Raw genomic sequence first — 19,862 nt, forward strand, 5'->3', positions numbered from 1 at the left:
GCTTCCTCATACTTCCTTTTTATAAATTTATAAAGCTTTAGTCTATGTTTCCTAACAATGTCACTGGTTCTCCGTTTACGTGACAGTACTACCTAACTGTATACTTGTAAACTTTCTTTCTCTACCGAAAGAAAGTAGCAATCGATACTGTTATAAAAGTTTATTTTGTAGAACAACATTTCTCAACTTAGGAAATATGTTTAATTTTTGATTAAAGCTGTAGAATGATAGTTGCTATCTATTATGCCGAAATCAGAAAAATAATTCACGTATAAGAGATTTCCAGAAGTTACATTGACTTCAATTTACTGGATTCTTAACAATTTGATATTATATCTAAACAATTGTGCCAGTAATTATGATAGTAAAGTAAGTCAAACAATTCGAAAAATTGGTATTATGAAACCATTGGGGTATTCTGTTAGTGTGCTGTTTTATCGAATCTAATCTTTGAATCAAATTTCAATTTCATACCTTAATTATTCGTCTCTTGTGAAATCTTATTTATAAAAGTATGTAATTCTGCTTTCTTTCATAGTTTAACAGGTTAGTATAGTTATTTCATGGATTTGCTGGCTATTTTATGACTTAACGGATTCCAAATTTTAACGGTAACATATACATGCAAACAATACTTGTAACTATTATAGATGTAAAACTTTGCTTCTGCTGTTTTTAACACCGTTTTAAACGTTGAAATATATAACTATAATTTACATTTGTTATATATTTATAAGAATTTTGCGATCGAAGAAAATCATACGTATGTAAATATCTCACACGTGACAAATGCTGTGACTTTCTCGAGTTTGACAATTAAAGTAAAGAAAATGAAAATGTCCGTTAGAGTAAATTCGCGCGTAAAAGAGTTACATCCAAATGTTTGAATTAGTTGCAGAAAAATTTAATGTTTCTTGTATTTCGCGTATAATCACAAGTCTTCGAGATGTGATTAAGATTTTCGGAAACGACATTAGTGGTGAAAAGTAATGTGTGATGGCAAGTCTAATAATACGGAATTTATGTTTGGTAGCGCGAGGGATGTGGGGGAGGGAAGAGTAATAAAAAGCTTCAGTACTGGGCAGTGATGTCACAGTCAGATGAGAGAGAGAGAGAGAAAGCCCTCAGAGAACGTTTACCCCGTGACTTTAAAATAGGTTTATATGCCTATGTATAGCGCTTCGTTAAAACGCATTCAAAGGTTCAACTACATACGGATTAGACTTTCTTAGTAGGTATATGTAAACATCGATTGAAGTTCCCATGTAACTTTTATCTTCGATTTATTATCTTCCTTGTTCGCGCGTGGTCATTTTTCTTTCATCGTTTCTCTCTTGATTTTACTAGCATACGTGTATCTTAGTTGCGTACGTTTAAAACTCAATAATATGTAATATATGTGTTTATAATTTTATTTTATGATTAATTTAATATTATTGATAATTTTAACAAATCATATAACTCATTTTTTCCATTATTTGACTTTGTCTATTGTAATTACTGGTACATATCGTTCAACGTGTTCGTTTTGTTTTAATTAACAAATTCTTCTCTGTGAGTGATTATTTACAATCCACGCTAATATTTTTTTTTAACTAGAGATACTTGATGAGTTTTTGCGAATTAAACAACAAAATATATAGAGTCCAACTAATTTGTGTGTAAGTTGAAATTATAATTAAGAAAATAAACGAAATTACCTTACACATTTTTAACGTATATACAAATATTTAAATATTGATAGCTTTTATAAGCAACTTCAGGTAACTAACTAACTTTTACTTAAGAAAGACTTTACTTAAGTAGTAAAGTTAAGTTACTATATATATATATATAGAATATTAAAAGGAGTACACAAATATTGAAAGTCTCAGAAACATCGGTGTATAGTTTCGACAGTTTGACAACTTACTCTTGTATTATAAAATCTCTAGGCATAATAAACGTAATTTCGTGTCTTAAATTAATAATAACCATAAATGTTCTGCCCCTAAGACGGTAAGCATTTATCGCTATTTACTTGCTTAAATAATTTTGTAAAACAAGTAACCTACGAGGTAAAACAGTCTTTAAGAATAGAAGAAGAGCAATCATTCATTAAAAGTGTACAGCAAAAATCATTATTAGGATCCATCTACGGGTCTCTTTGTATATCCCATTTGCGGATCTCTTTGTACATCCCATTGGTTGTTTTGACTGATAATATTCCTCACTGTTTGTCCACGTTCAGTTGTATTTCCGTCACTCAGCAAGCACCCAGCGTATCGATGCTTTATCCTCCTTGATGAGGATTAGGTTATTCACCTTAAAATCCCTTGTCGGCCCATGGCGCCACTTGGTGCTAATCTTTAGCTCTCCAAAATAAATCTTTGGTGCTATCTTGTTCAGATTTGTTGTCCGAGCCTTGGAATCTCTCTACTAGTAGTTATATTTAAATCATAATTGACGTATTACGTAATTAGAACATGCTCTGTGCAGTATCGATTCGACACAAATGAAACTGTTGATTGAAATGATACTGTTGACTGCAATTTTTATCCTAACGCAGGAGTCTTTTGATTTCTATTGGCCTCACAATAATGCGTAGGCGTTGTTATTGTTGTTATTGGCACGCATTATGCCTTCTGTCACATGTCCAACAACCATATGATTAATATTGTGTGATATATAAATAATAATAGCATACTCTCGTGTGTTTTATCTGATAATTATCTGAGTTACTCATTCTTGAGGACTCATTTCCTAAGAATTGTTCGTATTTTTGTACGAAATGATTATTACTATTGATAGGAGCACATTATTGCCTGATTAGTTCCTACCTACGATTGCCGTTGGTATTCGTTTTGGTTCGTTGCCCGGAACGTGTTATTAAAAACTATGTCAGTCGATATAATTTCCGTTGAACAGTTTAAATGCTGGATTGAGGAAGTATCGCTTGATTCATGGTATTGACCGATAGAATTGGTGTAATCTTTTGTTGTTAATTGCTATTATAAAGCGTGTATAAACATTGTAGTAAATTTATATATATTTGCTGCAGTTTTAAAATACTGTTTTTTAAATTCGATAAGGATTCGTTCATAATTTTCTTGTGAAAATAATTTTTTGTACAAGTTATTCATTTGAATTCTGGAACATAGCAAAAATCGCTTTGTGCTATTGTATGGGTCTAGTCTATATTTATATCATAAAGATCTTATTTGTTAAATTTCGAAATCGTTAGAAGTGAGAATAGGCGGAGCAAATGAAGATTTTCTCTTGACTGTGTATCTCTCCAAGGGTGTGTTTTCCTGATATTTCTGCACAATAATAATGGCACATGCTATACTGTTTTTATTTTAATGATACGATTTCCGGATTAAACGAAACTCCTGGAAAGAGTTTGTAAAGGGACGGGGAGAGGGGGGCTGGTTAGGGTGAAAGGGGAGTGAAAACACGTTGCATTCGCTTCCTAGATGAGAAAACGCAACGAGTACCGGCTTTTCGGCGAGTGAAGCTCCCAGACACAACATAATTACGAGAAAGAGGGAAAGTGCAGCAAGAGGGTTGCCGCGATTTTTCAACTTTAAGGGAACTTTATACGAGGGTTGCTTCCTTGTCCGGATCAATACGGTCTCGCCCTCTATCACCGTCGCAGTCGGTACTACCACTACCGCCACTGAAATCTAACATTTATCGATGCCAATTCAATTACGTTGTGCCGATAGCCAACCCCCCTCCTTAATGTTTCACCATGACATTGCTACCCTTTCGACCGATCCCTATCTGCTTTGAAATTGATACCACCTCTTTTAAAAAGATTAGCAAATTTTCATACGTTGCCTACGGAGATAAGAAATAAAAAATGATTTGTTATTTATTATTATTGTTATTCTTATTAAGGGATGGTATTGGTTGTATAAAACGAAATATGCTGCAATAAATAACATTCGAATAATAAAATTTAATTGGAATGAAAATATTTTTAAAAAAGAAGTAGTTTTCATCATATCTTTTTAAGGTTTAGAGAATAATATTTATAATGCGATTAATTATATATAAAATAATAACATGTCCCCGAAATTAAATAATACAAAATGCATAGGAGTATTATATATTAGGTTACCCGAAAAGTTCCGTCGCGTATTTTACTTAAAATATATATTTATAGATCAGCACACACGAACTTTCCAGGCAACCCAATATATGCTTGACTTGTAGTCAGTTTTTATGAATCATGCCAGATAAAATAGAAGTCTTGAAATATCTTGACAATCGGGTTTAATTGATCACGTTAACTTCACATCAGATTTAATCAATTGTCTCGAGTACTTATACGTGTATTGTATGTTACTGTTATTCTTATTCTTCTTGCAGGTCGTTCAAAATGGGTTGGAGATCCTCACGTATCTTGCCGATCGGATGGGTCATGATTTCAAGCCTTATATTTCTACAGTAATACAGCCAATGATAGATAGGCTAGGTGAGTAATGATAAGCCATCTTTTAATTCAATTTTATTACACTTTTCCAATAGAAACGTGTTAGGTAGTCTATTGAAAAATCGACAAAATACGTCAAATCGGGATTTTGGCGTCAAGGTGGTCGTTTACGGGGAAAACTTGGCGCAAGAACAGTCAAGGATTTTCTAATTAGCCCCACCAACAAACTGCTGTACGTTGAATCATAGTTAATGACGAGATGAGTTCCAGATAGAACAAACTCGATCGACGTTTTAAAGGCCTTTAACGAGGTTGAAGACTATGACAGATGTCAACCTTATTTGTCCACAAACTTGGCCTCTCCTTTGCTTTTTCTTTGTCTTTCTAACTTACCGGTGTTAACGATGTTTAAGGAATTTGGTACGAATTAAATTTTAGTTTTACTCTCGACACCACATTTCTATATTATTTTTGTTTTTATTATTTTTTATTTCCTTCTTTTTTTTTTTTCTTTTTTTTTTTCTTTCTTTTAATTTTAATTTCGCATACGAGTCTCTATGTTTTATAATATTTCCTTTGATTATATCAAGGGTGAAAACGCTTAATATATTAGATGGTTGATGAAATTTTTAAAAGGCTCGCCTAAGTCTCATGTAGATGTATGTTAGTGAGTCAAGGTTTAAAGTGGATTGAACGTAACTTGGTTGAGGTTAACCGGCATAATTTGTAAATAAGGATTTCTAGTTTCTACGTAATTAGATAAGAATTTTCTATTCCTTTTACATATTTCTTTCTCTGTTAATCGCTCATTTTCGAAAGGATTAACCTTTAGCTTTCTATAATACGACCACAAAGAAGAGTGGGACAGGTTTTTCTCATTTGTTATGTTTTATTACGTTATATAACGTTCTTGTGTTTGCTCGGCTTTAAAACACATTTATGTACATCTATACATATCCTAGGACAAATAACAAGAAAATCCTGCATATTTATATAAAAGATACTTAATCTATTGTATCACCGTTTCTTAATGAATTAAACACACGGCTATTATTTTCACTATGGTCTCGTTCGTTTTAACTTAAGAGAAAGAAAGAAAAAAGGACGTCGTGATTCAAGAAGAATTTTCATGTTAATTAATACGGAAGAGAGAAGGACTGTGAGAAAATTCTTCCTTCTTGAATTTAGACGGAGAGAAAACACGCGTGAAAGTCATTCACATCAAACACGTTGTCGTAGAAAGACACGTACATGTGTGCATATGTATCTCTAAAGACTTCTTAACCATCTATAACGCCTTCTATGTTACTTTAACATTAAACCTAACACTATCGGTCAAATTAATCATTTTTAAACATTTATACAACTTTAACATATTTAAATGCTGTCACATCACTGTCAAACTTTATTTTTTTTTTTTTAAATATGCATACAATGTATTTTGTAATATTTACTTTTCGTTTAATTTTATTGTACTGCTTTATTACGTTTTGCTTAATTACGTTTGTAATTACTAATTGTTTAAAATTTCACATAGTTAATAGCGTTCAAATGACTTGGACTATTCGGTTTTCAGCTAATGATTTTCAAATAGTGTAGTACTACGTTACCGGTACCCGGCTAAAAATTTTGCAAATGATGCAAAACAACGTTACATATTGCGATGAATACATTGTTTTTTAATAAAATTCTTTTTGTTTAACAGGTGACAGCAAAGATGCGACTAGGGAGAAGGCTCATTTGGTTCTTCTTAAAATCCTGGAGAAGGGTTGTTTGACACCCCAACAATTGTTGGACAGATTTCGTCCTGCCTTCACCCATAAAAATGCTAAATTAAGAGAAGAAGCATTGGTTTTATTAACGACAACCTTGAACGAGTAAGTAAAAAAATATATACTGTTCACAGGTCAAAACGATTAACTCCACTTTCTAAATTTTTACAAATTTTATTACCAATGCGCTTGACTAATATTTCACTTTTAATCTTTCAAATAAATGTCCTTAAAAAATAGTAAAGCTTAACAACATTAAATAAGAATAATTTGTATGGTCTTTCAATAATAAATAATACGATAATGCATATTACTTTAATTAATCTTCTTTACTTTTTGTATTTTTGGGGTTAATCGATTTGACACTTGAGTACAATTTATTTTTATATTTTACATTATTCAAATTTATTATTTATGTATTGTTCAGATATTTTTTATGTTTATTTCTTTTAAGGCATGGCGCAGACGAGATGGCTCTCTCTGGTGTGATTCCCAGTATCGTCAAACTACTCTCGGACCCGTCCGAAAAAGTTCGAGAAACTGCATTAAACACGCTAACGGACATGTACAGACACATTGGCGAGAGGTTGCGCGTTGACTTGCAGAGGAAGCACAATGTGCCGCAAGCCAAGTGAGCGAAATAAGAGAAATCGATCTTTGGCCCTTTGCCTGCATTAATTCGATGAACGGCTACGTTCGATCCTTTCAACATAAGAACTTGCGGTGTCATATCTAATTTCTAACGTGGAAGTACCGATATCCGTTCATTTTACACGATCAATTGGTCTGTAAAAAGTATTCAAGTATTATATATGTGTGTGTGTATAATATTAATATTTTCACGTATATATATATAAATGTGACACCGCATTTGTATCCGTAGTAATTAGATTCGTTATTATTATTATTCTTATTGTTGTTTATATACGCAAAGTCATTTAGTTTTTTTCGTAAAAATATAGTTTTAATAAGTTTAAGTTGTTAAAAAAGAAGTAAGTAAAGGATGAAAACTCTAAAATACTTCTTATTTTTAACAAGATCGATTTTTATGTAGATGATATATTCAAGAGAGAAACGAGTAGTGATAAATTTTTTATAAAACGCTTAGGAGAAAAAAACTTGGTGGAAAGTTACAACTGATGTAGGAACATAAATTATTTTATCCTTCTTTTTTCCGTATTATAAGTAGAAGTTAGGTAAAAACGTGTTGCGAATCTATTTGCGTATAGTACTTTCCTCCATGAATTAGTAATATTTATATTTATATTTGTATTATTTGTGTTACAGACTTCTCTTGTTGATTAAAAAATTCGATCAATTGAAAGCATCCGGCGATTTGTTACCTCTCGCAATGTCATCCGATGGTGAGTTAATTATTTTATATATTTTTTCTTTTTTATACGAGTTATTTTTGTACAAAGTTAAAATCTTCAATTTAATTTTATAAAATATCAGATCATTAAAGATTAGTTGTTTTCCGTACGACTTGGCCCGATTGATTTCTTTGAAATTTTATAAATAATTTTTTAAATAATTTTCGAATTATTTTTTAATAACTTAAAAATACGGATTATAATATTCTCTCTCTCTCTTTTTAAAATTTCATATCCTAATATAGAGATAAGATACTATGAGAATTTATTAAAAAACAAATCCTGTAGTCGCATTATTAAATAGTATTCAACGTAGGAGTTTGCATCGTGCTGCCATCCAGGAGAGACAAAGGTTAACACGTACCATACATCTTTGCATTTGCAAATTCACCTTCCGTTCAAACTCTCTTTCTCTTTCTTTCTTTCTCTATCTATCTATCTACCTATCTATCTATCTACCTCTCTCTCACCTTTTCTAACTTCTTGCATACACGTTACTTCATGAATATTCAGCGAATACCGCTTCTTCGTCAATACGATAAGAATACTTCTTCGCGTACACAGTACTACCTGGCATTAGCTAATTTTAATTTAATTGCACTGTAATGCAACCTCTTCTTCATCAGACTCTTTCTTCTTTCCCGACAAGCGAGACCGAGTGTATTGCATCGACGATGAGCAAGGAAACGCGATGGCTTGCGAGAGAGTACTTATGCGCTCTTTAAAAAACCTATGATCTATCTTTCTTTTTCATTCATTCATTCATTCTTTTTTGCCTCTTTTTTTTTTTTTTTTAAATGAACCAAGTGACCTGAAATTCTTTTGTCGTCAACATTCGTAGATGATTCAAAGTTCATACGAGACAAACTTCAAAACATTACAAAAATGATAACATTTATAAACGTCATTTTTTCGTGTTGGAAATATAATGAATTTCCTAATTCTTCTTATCTGTATCGCGCTTACATAATATTACGTTTGTAGAGTATAACTGTAGTATCGTAAATACGTACTATATATATATATATATATATTCACATATACAAATGCATGCGTATCGATAGATATACGGTAGCACGCAATATCGGCGGTATATTCTTTCAAACGTCGCCTGTAAAAAAAAAAAAAAAATCTATACCAAGTTATAGAACATGTCTCGCTCGAAATCGCCGGCCTTGTAACGTTGTACGACTACTGTCCCCTTCCTATATAGAGTATTCAAATTTCGGTCGCAAATATTACATGTCGCACCGGCAATCGAATACTTGTGACGTATTAAACCAGTAAAGTCTTCTAGTGTAAATATGAGGCTTTCGATCATTCTGATATGAAAAAAAAAAACAAAGAGAAAGAAATAAGAAAGAGAAGATGCGATCCAATGATTCACGTCACGCGTGGATTCTGCTAATGATCACGTAATCGATCTTATGTTTCTTCTAATGACAATAAGAATGAAACGAAGAAGAGAGATAGAGAAAAAAATGGAAAGGAATCCTCATGTTATAACTTCCTCCTACGTAACGTTATAGCTTCGTGGAAAATACAATACGACGATCTAAGGATTTTGTTTAAATCGAGGTCTTTTCATTTCTCAAGTTTCACATCAAATTCATATTGATGATTAATTTCATTCTTTCTATAAATTAATTTTTTTTGTTTTCAATTTTCTACAAAAATATTTAATTGCCCGAAAAGTTAATGCTGGGTTATATATAAATCTATATTCGATTATTATTTTTAATATATTTTATACATAAATTTATTTCAAAGTCAATACCAAATTTTTGGGCAACCTATTACTTATATTTAATTTAGTTTAATACTTCTATACGGTTTAATATTATCTATACCAATACAATTAATTATATCATAGTAATTGTGACTTACATTTTAAAAACATTACACACATTTTGAATATAAAGTAATAATATTTATTTCGTAAACAATAAAATAAAACAAAACATAAAAATTAGATTAGATTTATTAGATATTTATAAGAAAATATTAAATTATTTTTTTTTTTTTTTTGGCATAACTAAAAACAAGCAATGTTTGGCAACAATGCTGCTGGTAGTAAAAATTCAAAGAGTTAATATATATTTTATTGGTATTGGTCGATAACTCTTGGTAATTATGTAGGAGTGTCGTATTGCGATACAAGACATGAATAGTTAAAATCCTTCATACATATTTACCTATCAATATTCGTCAAATTTGTCACGATGGTTCTTGATTCCTTTGCTTTATAACTCGCTTCGTAATTCGTCGTTCGTCGTTTACATTCGAACGGACAAGCTGAAGGAGCGTGACTAGGAGAACCTAGTCAGCTTTCTTCGTTATCCTCTCTGTCAGCTAACTAACATGTCCGTTCTTTCCTTCATGCTGTTACACCTCGTGAATACGCATCGATCACGATTAGGTCATACATGGGCTCGGCAGAAGTCACGATGGTTCGGCTGATCTCAAAGTTATTAATAGAACTCAAAATAACCGTGAAAAGATAATTGTCTAACATATTTTTCAATCGATCAAACAATTGTCATTTCCGTTTGTAATTTTAAATAACTTCTAACTCAAGTTCTTTTTCCTTTCGAGATTCTTCATAAACCGAAGTGGTCTTATTTGAATTTTTACATTTTTCTTTCATCTTTATTCCCTCTTTTTAATCCAATGAATAGAAATTATTCATTTATTATGTATGCATACCGGGGGGTGGTATCCTAAAAGTTTTAAATCAAATTAAAAGAGGTGATAGAAAAAATCATTTCCAATAAAAAAGTCTTATGTATAGTTATCTATTTATTCCATTTTATTAGAAACTTTTTTTTTTTTTTAAATAATATAGCCACAAAAATATTTTAATGTGAAAATCATATTTAACAAAACTACCCTTAGATTTCAGTCTTAAGAACAATAATATAAAGTAAGAGCTTCGATTAAATTTATTTACAGTAAGAAAAACAGCATTTTGTACATCTCAAAAAATTCTATTTTAATACATAATAAGTATACACTGACAAAGAAAATTATGTTTGATTCGCGTTTGGGGGGAGCGCATTTGATTATTACAAAGAAACAAACACGTATAACTTAAAAACAATGAGGAATCGATATACATGAAGCTTTCTTTGTTGGAAATAACCTCCCTTATTACTTCCTTTATATTGATCCATGACTTTAGAGACGTTGAAAAGATTTAATTGACAATCGAAATTAATTGAAAGTTAGATAGTAAATCCATCTTAATCACGCGACTTCGTTGTCTCTATGGTATAAATTGTATAGACGTGAACACGTGCACAAAAAGTGAAAGGTAGTGCCGGTTAAGGTGGTATATAACGTAGATTTATCTGTAGTATGCACAGTTTTACGTAGCACGATACGTACAATCAGATATGAAATACAGAATGTTGCTGGTGCCCTTTTTATCATTGACCGGACGTTCTTTAACTGGTGCCCTGTTAACTTTCAGGTCACTCGATTGACTTGACTTCGGTACGTGGTGTAACTTGAGAACTCACGTTTATAACGTTATAAACAACTAATGTAATCGCGACCATAATCGCGGTCAAAGAATTATCAAAGAAAATTGTATCTCTCTCTCTCTCAATATCTACTTTTACAGGCACGATCAATAAGACGCAATGAGACAAACGTTGTTTCAATTTAAATAAAACTAAACGACGCTAAACAGTTTAGATACGAGTTTTTATAATTAACATAATCAATGTAGCATATTATCTCAAGTTAAAACAACGGTACGTATCATTGAAATTTTTATCCTTAAACTTTTCTTACTCGAGATCGTTAGATTATAAAAATAAATAAAATAAGAAAAAAAAAAAGAATACAGACGATCGTTGTTATTTACCGAGCAAAAATTTCCGATTAGATGCGTTATAAAGAAAAATAAAAAAAGAATTTTGGACGAAGATGGGAATGCAAATTATTATAGATCAGAATTATCTTTGAATGTTAGTTTTAAGTTTATGATGGCTGACGATATACGGTATAAACGTATGTTTACGTACGATAATATGCAACGTATATGCAATATTATGTAATGTTGTTGGCTGTGCCATTATCACCTTCCTTATGTAGCTTAGTAAATACGAACACGTATGTTAGCGTAGGCTTAACCAATTTTTCTTAGCAACGTTGTTTCATGTATAAATAAACGATTTGTGGGTTCGATGTTCCTCTTCTTGAACTAATATGAAATTCAATAGCCGGTATCATTGTCATGCGTGAGAAATACTCCGAATCGTTTATTTTATTCTAATCCTCTCTTTCCACTTATGCTAAACATATAACCTCCACGAAATCGGTAAATTTGTACTCCAGTAATAGTGCCATGATAATGTATACTATACTATAAATAATAAAAATAGTATATATTGTTATATTATATTATATTATACATATACTTATACATATACATACATGAGAGTGTCCCAAAAGTCGCTTTACCAAATTGAAAAATTATACATTTTGTTTGGCAGCTATTTGAAGTTACGGCATAGTAGGCCCATATTGCAACACTGTAGCTGAAGATTCATAGCTTGAAATAAAAAATAAAATATTATAATTACTAGATATATATGTATACACAACGTTATAACAGTTTTTATTACTGTATACTATTACTATATATTATTATACTAGTTTATAATAGTATATTTTATTATATAATAATACAGTAAATAATAATATACAGCAATATAGTAAAAAGCCATTATACCATACAAAACTTTAACAAATATCAAAATTATCTTAAATTATCGATCTACGATTTGCATAAATTTTGTTCATTTTACACCGACTTCATTTTCTGTGAAGTTTCTTCTTTTTTTTTTTTTTTCTATTTCACATCATCTATTTACGTCGTTTTGTTATTTCGACGAAGGTCACAACCAAGCTATGAGAGAGATCCATCGAAAACAGACGCTATGGAATTTATTTGTATCTTACATATATTTTTATTTATTCGTATTTCGTGTTACGCAAAAAAATCATAGAATCTAGCGAGAGTATATACAATATACATAAGTCGTGACATTAACGACTTACAATTCGCCGAAGATTGTCGCATGGAGGAAATTCCTGACTATCGGCATTGTCGATTGAATGCCCGTTAATAACGTTCACGTTGCCTCTTTTGCTTTCTCCTGAGAACTCCGTTGACATCAATGTAAAAATATATTCCGAGTAGAAAACATTTTCTAATTCTTTTCCGTTTAACTTTCGTATCGTCAATTCTAAGAAGATCACAGGCTTGAAATTAAAATTAAGTCACGTCATTTTGTAAAATAGAAATGGCACCTAAATGTCATCGATTTTTTTTTATATGCGATCTATACAAAAAGTAGTCTGTTTTTTTTTAACTTTTTCATTGTTAAAAAATAATCTTTGTTATTGGGTAAATTTTTGGTTACAACATATGTAATTGTAATGGTTCCTTTCTACTGTATTTATTATATAGATTATAAAAGAATTGATAACAGGATACAGTCCTAATAAAAGAAGAAGAAGAAGAAGAAGATAAAAAAGATTGTGTATATCTCAGAGTGTGAAACAACTATTGCTGTGTTCGTCCTTTTTAAATCCTGGCTGGCGCCTCAGCCAAAAATATTACTTCCAAGTCTAGACACACAAATGAGCCCGGTCATTTGCCAAATCGATTAACTTTACAAAAAAAAATAAAGTTATACGTTGTTTATCATTTATTTATTCCGTTTTATTATATACTAATTAAAAATATTTATAATTCTTTTAAAATATATCTGTGTGCTTTTAAACACTGAAAATATAAAAGACATATTTTAAAATCAAATTTAATAAAAAAAATCGTACTCTTAAAAATTTATTAAGGATAATATTTTACAAAAAATGATAGTAAGTATATATATCAATATTTTTGTTTGATATACTATCCATGTAAATTTTCCCTTTTATTTTATTCCACGATCTTTAATTGGGTAACCTCGATATCATGCCGTGTAATCAAGAAATGAAACTTATAGTAATAGGAAGTGGGAAACGGAAAGATGAAAAGGAATTTCCGATAGAGATTCGCATCGCATGTTCCCTCCCTATGTGTTATCTGGACCCTCGTGATCGAAGCATTTGGGGCAACGATGGAGGAAGAGAGCTTTGTGGTGTTGCCCCTTCCCCCACCTCTTTTTCTCTTAGCCAAACCTGGGGAGTCTTTCGACGAGACACGCCGCAGTTTAGTTTGCTTCGCGAGTCGAGTCGCGAACAACTTGCGAATCGGTAGTAAAAGTGTCGAACTTCGTGTAATTTATTACAATATATTTAGAAATTCACGAAGCCTCGGTATATTTGTATAATGATTATATGTAAATCTTTATGTATTAGGTGTAGCAATTATATTTGGGGTGCCTTTTTCTAAACAAATTTATTTATAAATAAAAGTAATCATGCATCTGTTATTCTTTCAAATGGTCTCCATTATTTTCGATGACTTTTGTCCATTTTTTAAGCAATTGCCGAATTCCTTGGCAATATAAAAAGATGGCGATTTTGATAATTGATGAATTTAATATCAAGGCACCTTATTATTTGCTACACATAATTATATGCAAATGTACCGGTGGAACACGCGTTGAATTCACACTTACTAAATAGATCTTTGTTTGTTGCATTTTAATTTTTTTGTTTTTGTTTTTGGGTTTAGAGGGACGGGAAGAGGACTCAATTGTGCGTTTATTACATTTGACGTAATTATTTACCTTTTCGTTTTTCATTCCCTTTTCTATTATCTTTTGTAAAATGTTTTACGTCATTAGCAATAATTATTCCTACTTATGTAGATACGGTTCTATGTAATATTTAACTTTATCTATTTATATTCATACACATTCAATGCTTTCAGGTGGTCGATGACGGACGTTAAAAAAAATTCATTTGCTATTAGTTACATGGTATATATTTTTATATTTTTTTTTTTTCCATTGTCCTTGTCCGTTCTGATATGCATAGATTATTCGAAGCTCTTATAATAAAAATTAGAATCGTGTAACGATTGAACGTAATAAATGTATATGGCCGTGAGTAAATACTAAAGCGCGTATATGTTCAAATAAAGGAAAACAAAAAATAGAAGCAATAATGTACGTTAGAAGTGATAAAGCGATGGTAAAAATATTGACTCGTGGTTTAAACATATATATATATATCTTATAAGAATAAATATCGATCGGAGTAAAACCGCAAGTGTATATTAAAACTATATCTTTTGTGTTTATTTTTTATTATTCAAGACTGGTACAAACACGTGCTTCAATTCCCCTCGCAGTCACGTTGCGTCTTTAGTCCTTTCTCTTTGTTGTGTCGCATCAATCGAGGGTCCCAGGGCTGTATTAAAATTAAATATTTCCCCGATCATCCATTGTTCGTTCTTCTTTTGAATGTTAAGAGAAATAAAATCAATTTAACCATATATTTTTCAAGAAAAACAAAATAATAATCCTTATTTTTATTACATCATCCAGTTTTATTTATATTTCATTTATTTCGCAAATTTTGGAAATAGTACCCAATGTTATTTGAATTTCTTAATTTCAATTTTGAAGTAAACAAATTATATTTTTTTCGAGTAAAAGTACTAATCCTTATTGTTGCAATATTTTATATTATAAAATGTAGATCTTTTCTTAAATGTTTCAATAATATTTCGTTTCATCGCAAATTGATAACAGCTTAATGTAAACCGAATTTCTATTCGATGCCAATTATCTTCTGTGTTTATCCTATAATATATCGTTCGTTTAATTATCTCGCCTTTCATGTGTGATAATTGTCAACAAAATCTCGATTTCTTAATTTGAAGTTGATTAATTCATGAATAAATTTGTGTGCTTATTTTAACATTTTATGAGTAAATATTTTCTTGTTGATATAGAGAAGAAATAAATTTTGAAAAAAACGTTTCGTGACAATGTAAACTTCAGTGACGTGCTTTTTGTTGAAGGTTGCGTCGCCTCGTGTTTATTTCACATATCTCATACAAATGATATTGTTTCTATAGAATTTAGTTAGTCTTAAATAATCCATAGTTAATATTAGCAATTAAATTAGAGTTGTCGTTAAGAGAGCGTGGATAGAAAATAATCTTCGAAATAAAATGAAGGGGTACTTTCACTGCACGTGTACACGCAATGAATTAAGAATTTCTCTTTAGAAGTGAGAAATACGTTACACTTTCTTCAATTTTTTTTATCCAATGTGATGTAAAGTATCATGATGATCCTAATCGCGTCGGTGTAATCTAAAAAAGAGAGAAAACTTGATTATTCCTTGTGTACTACGAGTATATAAATAAAAGGAAACTTTCAGAGACTTTTAAGATTTTATTTGGAACAATATTTATGAAATATTCAAATAACCATATATTGTATACAATCTATACACAATGTATAAAAAGTGTTATCATGAAAATATCGCGTGAGTTATGTTATTTTTATAGACATAAATTAAAAAGTATAAAAGAAAAAGTGTATTGATTTAAAAAAAAAATATATATATATATCCTTTTAAGTGTGTTCGAAATGAATGGTAATGAAATATTGGTTCCGAGTGGACATCGTTGTCCACATCGTGGATTAAAGAAGTATCCTAGTATCGATAAAAAGATATGGGATGTTAGTAGTAAATGGATTCTTCAATGGGATAATATCGTTAAACATCCTGGTGCAAGAGCTAGAGGATGTCATTGCGATATACATAAACCGCCATGGTTATATCCTGAATTAGGTACATTCATTGTTATCCATACTGTTTCTCGATAACTATCACTAACTAGATTTTCTCTAGCTGTTTTGTTTCTCTCAAATTATAATATATATATATATATTTCTTTTTTGTTGCAGTTGGTAAAGACACTGATGAGCCTGACAGAATGGTAAATAATAATATACACATTTTAACCCTTTTTATACTACCAATAACTACAGTTACCTAATGTTTGATGCTCATTGTATACTATCAATGACTATAGTCACCCAATGTTGTAAACTTTCCAGTACCCTACTGGTGACTATAGTAACCCACTGATATTTAAATTTATAATTAAATTAGATTTAAAATTATTAATATCTGAACATCTTAAAACGAATTCAATTCTAATATCTTATAATTGTATCAAGAAGGTTCATTCATAATAGAGATAGAAAGATCTTTTACAAATCTAAGTGTTTCTACATTGCAGATTAAGTCAGCACCTTCGAAAAGAACGGCTGCACCTCTCAAAAGAGGCCAATTTGGCCCAGCAAAGACACCAAGTTCTGCATTAGGTATATACAAGATTTATTGTTTATTGACCTGCAATAACTGCATATAATTATTATCAAAAATGGATAATGTGTTGGTGTAACAAAATCAATGCATTCAAAAAAAGCAATACTTTTTTTTTATAGTTTGTATTTAAGCTTGCATCATTATTTATTTAAAATGCATTTGTATATTCTATACAAAATTAAACTTGTTTAGCATATTTAACATATTATTTCCATGTAAATTTTATATTTATCGTAATGTTATTAACAATACATATTGACATTTATTAATAATTACTTCTAGAACATCTATCATGTATCTTTTTTTGTTTTTTTGTTCACTAGCTTTGATTGATATTTTTACTAAACATAATTTTCATACACACATTTATTTTGATAAATTTTAATTATTTCATATATGTGTCGTAATTTGTCTGTTAACATTATAAAAGTAGCACATTTTCATGCATTTGCTGCACATTTGTGCGCTGGAATATAATATGATCCTTATGCTTATTTATTATTTTGTATTGCTATTTAATCATGATATATTATTTTTTAAAGTTTTGTTATTCAAGCATCAATAAAGTATTCATATTTTGCTAATAAGATTGCTAACAATTTGCTTGCATGACAGCTACGCCTATACATGCAACGGTTCTACGAGCCACAACCGTCAGTAGGTCTATGCCACATAGATTAACATCAGGTATCTACAATTTTTATTGGCAATTTTTTTTGCTACTTTAGCATTATATTGTTATCTTCTAATTAAATATATACATATAACTGCTAGAGTAGTAAATATTGATAAATTATTAAAGTAATAACTAAATAATTATTCTATGCAAAAGCTTATTTGAATAGAACAAGTTATTTTGGTCATTTAACTATGTGCATTTTGTTTTTATGGTTTTTATCTATATGTTGTGTGATTGTTTCCACTATTGCATATAAACACATAAATGTTATAGTAAGATGCTTTTTTATAATTATATTATAATTCCATTATTTTATTTTTAAGTTTAAATACACTAAAGTTTTAATAGAGTAATTTGTCCAATAGCTCTATTTCAAATCTGAATGATGACTTTGTTATTGATAAATTTGATGATATATTTTAAAATACATACCTATTTATTTTTATTTTAACTTTATAAAATACCTAGGTCAAGCTGGTGCTGTAGATGAAGAAACATTTTTAACATCGTTTGAGGATGTATTAATGGTTAATTTATTCTCTGCAAAGGATTTGGAAGAACAAATGAAAAATATTAAAGATATTATTGGAGATGATAAGAAGGACTGGAAACAAAGAACAGAGAGTGTATGCATTTTTTAAATTTATGCTATTTCGCAATTTTATGCCATTATACAAGTTATATATAAATTGTATCCTTACAGATGAAAAAACTTCGAGCAATTGTTCTTGCCGGTGGTATGAACTATGAGAATTTTTTGGATTGTCTTAAAAGTATACAGCGACCATTTGAAACTGCATGTACAGATCTTAGGTCACAGGTTGTTAGAGAAGCTTGTATTACTTTGGCATTTCTGAGTCAGCATTTAAAGACCAAGTTTGCCAGTTTTGGAGAATCAGTTCTTTTGACTCTAATGAACCTCATACAGAATAGTGCCAAGGTAATGTTGATACTGTATTTGTGAATAATATATAATTAGTAAATATATGTATAGATAATACATTTTTTGAAAATAGATAAAAAATAAACAAATTCATTAACGCGTTTGTAAATCTTGCTTTCCAAATAGAAAATTCAATTCTGTTAAGTTATTTAGTTAATAACACGAAAGAACTCTAAATTAACATATATCATTATTATATTTGTTACATCATTAGGTCGTGGCAACAGCAGGGGCTGTAGCAGTTAGGTTTATCCTTCAAAATACACATTGCAGTCGATTCATCCCAATCATTACATCTTCGTTAAATAGCAAGAGTAAAGACATTCGTCGGGCTTCGTGTGAATATTTAAATTCAATTTTACAAACGTGGCCTACTCAAATGTTGCAAAAACATGTAATGGTGTTGCAAGAGGCTATTAAAAAAGGAATCGCTGATTCTGATTCTGAGGCAAGAGTATTCGCCCGAAAGTAAGTACCGATGAATTATATTTCTCTCAAACAGATTATAATTCTTAGTCATATCTGTTTAGATCGTATTGGGCTTTTAAAGAGCATTTTCCGGAACAAGCAGAGATACTTCTTAACAGTCTTGATGCAACATACAAGCGTTCACTGATGTCTCTTAGTAACAGCGGAAGCATCAACAGTTTAAATGTAGTAACACGATCAACAAGCGTTAGTCCAAGAGCATCAAGACCTGCGTTAAGTGCCACAGGTAGATATTTTAATTAGTAATACAAAAATGTTTAACAAAAAATAAAAAAGAAAATTAATTATCGGAGGTTCAATGATTTAAATAAAATCTATATTGTTCTTTTTTTCATGCTGCTTTATGTCTCTTCTTTGCATTAAATATACAAAGGTAGTACAGAAAACTTACATCAGACACCAGGCCAACCTCATGGCCCTCTCAGACGTACTCCGTCATTACCTCGTTCATATCGTCAATCCGGCATCCCAATTCTACAAAGACCCACAGATAATCATTGTAATTGCATCATTGTAATTATTTTATGTTTTATGCAATTTTTCTACATTACATGTTTCTATTTAAAATATAGAATTGTCATTACTTTTACGATCATTAGTATTATTGTTAATTTACAGACACTTTGTGCTTGGGCCAACATGATATATTTATATATGTTTATTGTAATGTTATTGATTGTTAACATTCTTTTAGATGCAAAAATTACGTTGTTCATGTTTTTACAGATCGAGTCACGCCGGGTGTTAGATCTACTAGTGCGATAGATTTACAAGCTGCCCAAAGAGCTAAAGCAAGATTGACATATGGAAATATGAGTAGATACAAAGCTACACTTCGTAAGTATTTAAATATTTATTTTATATTATT

General features: G+C 30.4%; 1 protein-coding gene across 13 annotated transcripts in view; it reads left to right on the top strand.

The window, feature by feature from the left end:
- LOC106784152 (CLIP-associating protein 1) overlaps nt 1-19,862 on the top strand; it is a 37,009-nt gene that overhangs the window by 4,564 nt on the left and 12,583 nt on the right. For 9 of the 13 annotated variants that reach the window (XM_014743385.1, XM_014743386.1, XM_014743388.1 and 6 more), the window contains exons 2-14: nt 4,357-4,462; nt 6,126-6,297; nt 6,647-6,823; nt 7,480-7,556; nt 16,457-16,488; nt 16,795-16,879; nt 17,499-17,570; nt 18,031-18,188; nt 18,266-18,502; nt 18,720-18,973; nt 19,036-19,220; nt 19,368-19,493; nt 19,721-19,831. In XM_014743385.1, the coding sequence (XP_014598871.1) occupies nt 4,357-4,462; nt 6,126-6,297; nt 6,647-6,823; nt 7,480-7,556; nt 16,457-16,488; nt 16,795-16,879; nt 17,499-17,570; nt 18,031-18,188; nt 18,266-18,502; nt 18,720-18,973; nt 19,036-19,220; nt 19,368-19,493; nt 19,721-19,831 (1,792 nt within the window). The remainder of the gene's footprint in view (nt 1-4,356; nt 4,463-6,125; nt 6,298-6,646; nt 6,824-7,479; nt 7,557-16,456; nt 16,489-16,794; nt 16,880-17,498; nt 17,571-18,030; nt 18,189-18,265; nt 18,503-18,719; nt 18,974-19,035; nt 19,221-19,367; nt 19,494-19,720; nt 19,832-19,862) is intronic. The other 4 variants (XM_014743395.1, XM_014743396.1, XM_014743397.1 and 1 more) reach the window with 2 other exon arrangements.

Source organism: Polistes canadensis, unplaced genomic scaffold (genome assembly GCF_001313835.1).
Source record: "Polistes canadensis isolate GaletaPanama2010 unplaced genomic scaffold, ASM131383v1 scaffold_31, whole genome shotgun sequence".
Lineage (NCBI taxonomy): Eukaryota > Metazoa > Arthropoda > Insecta > Hymenoptera > Vespidae > Polistes > Polistes canadensis.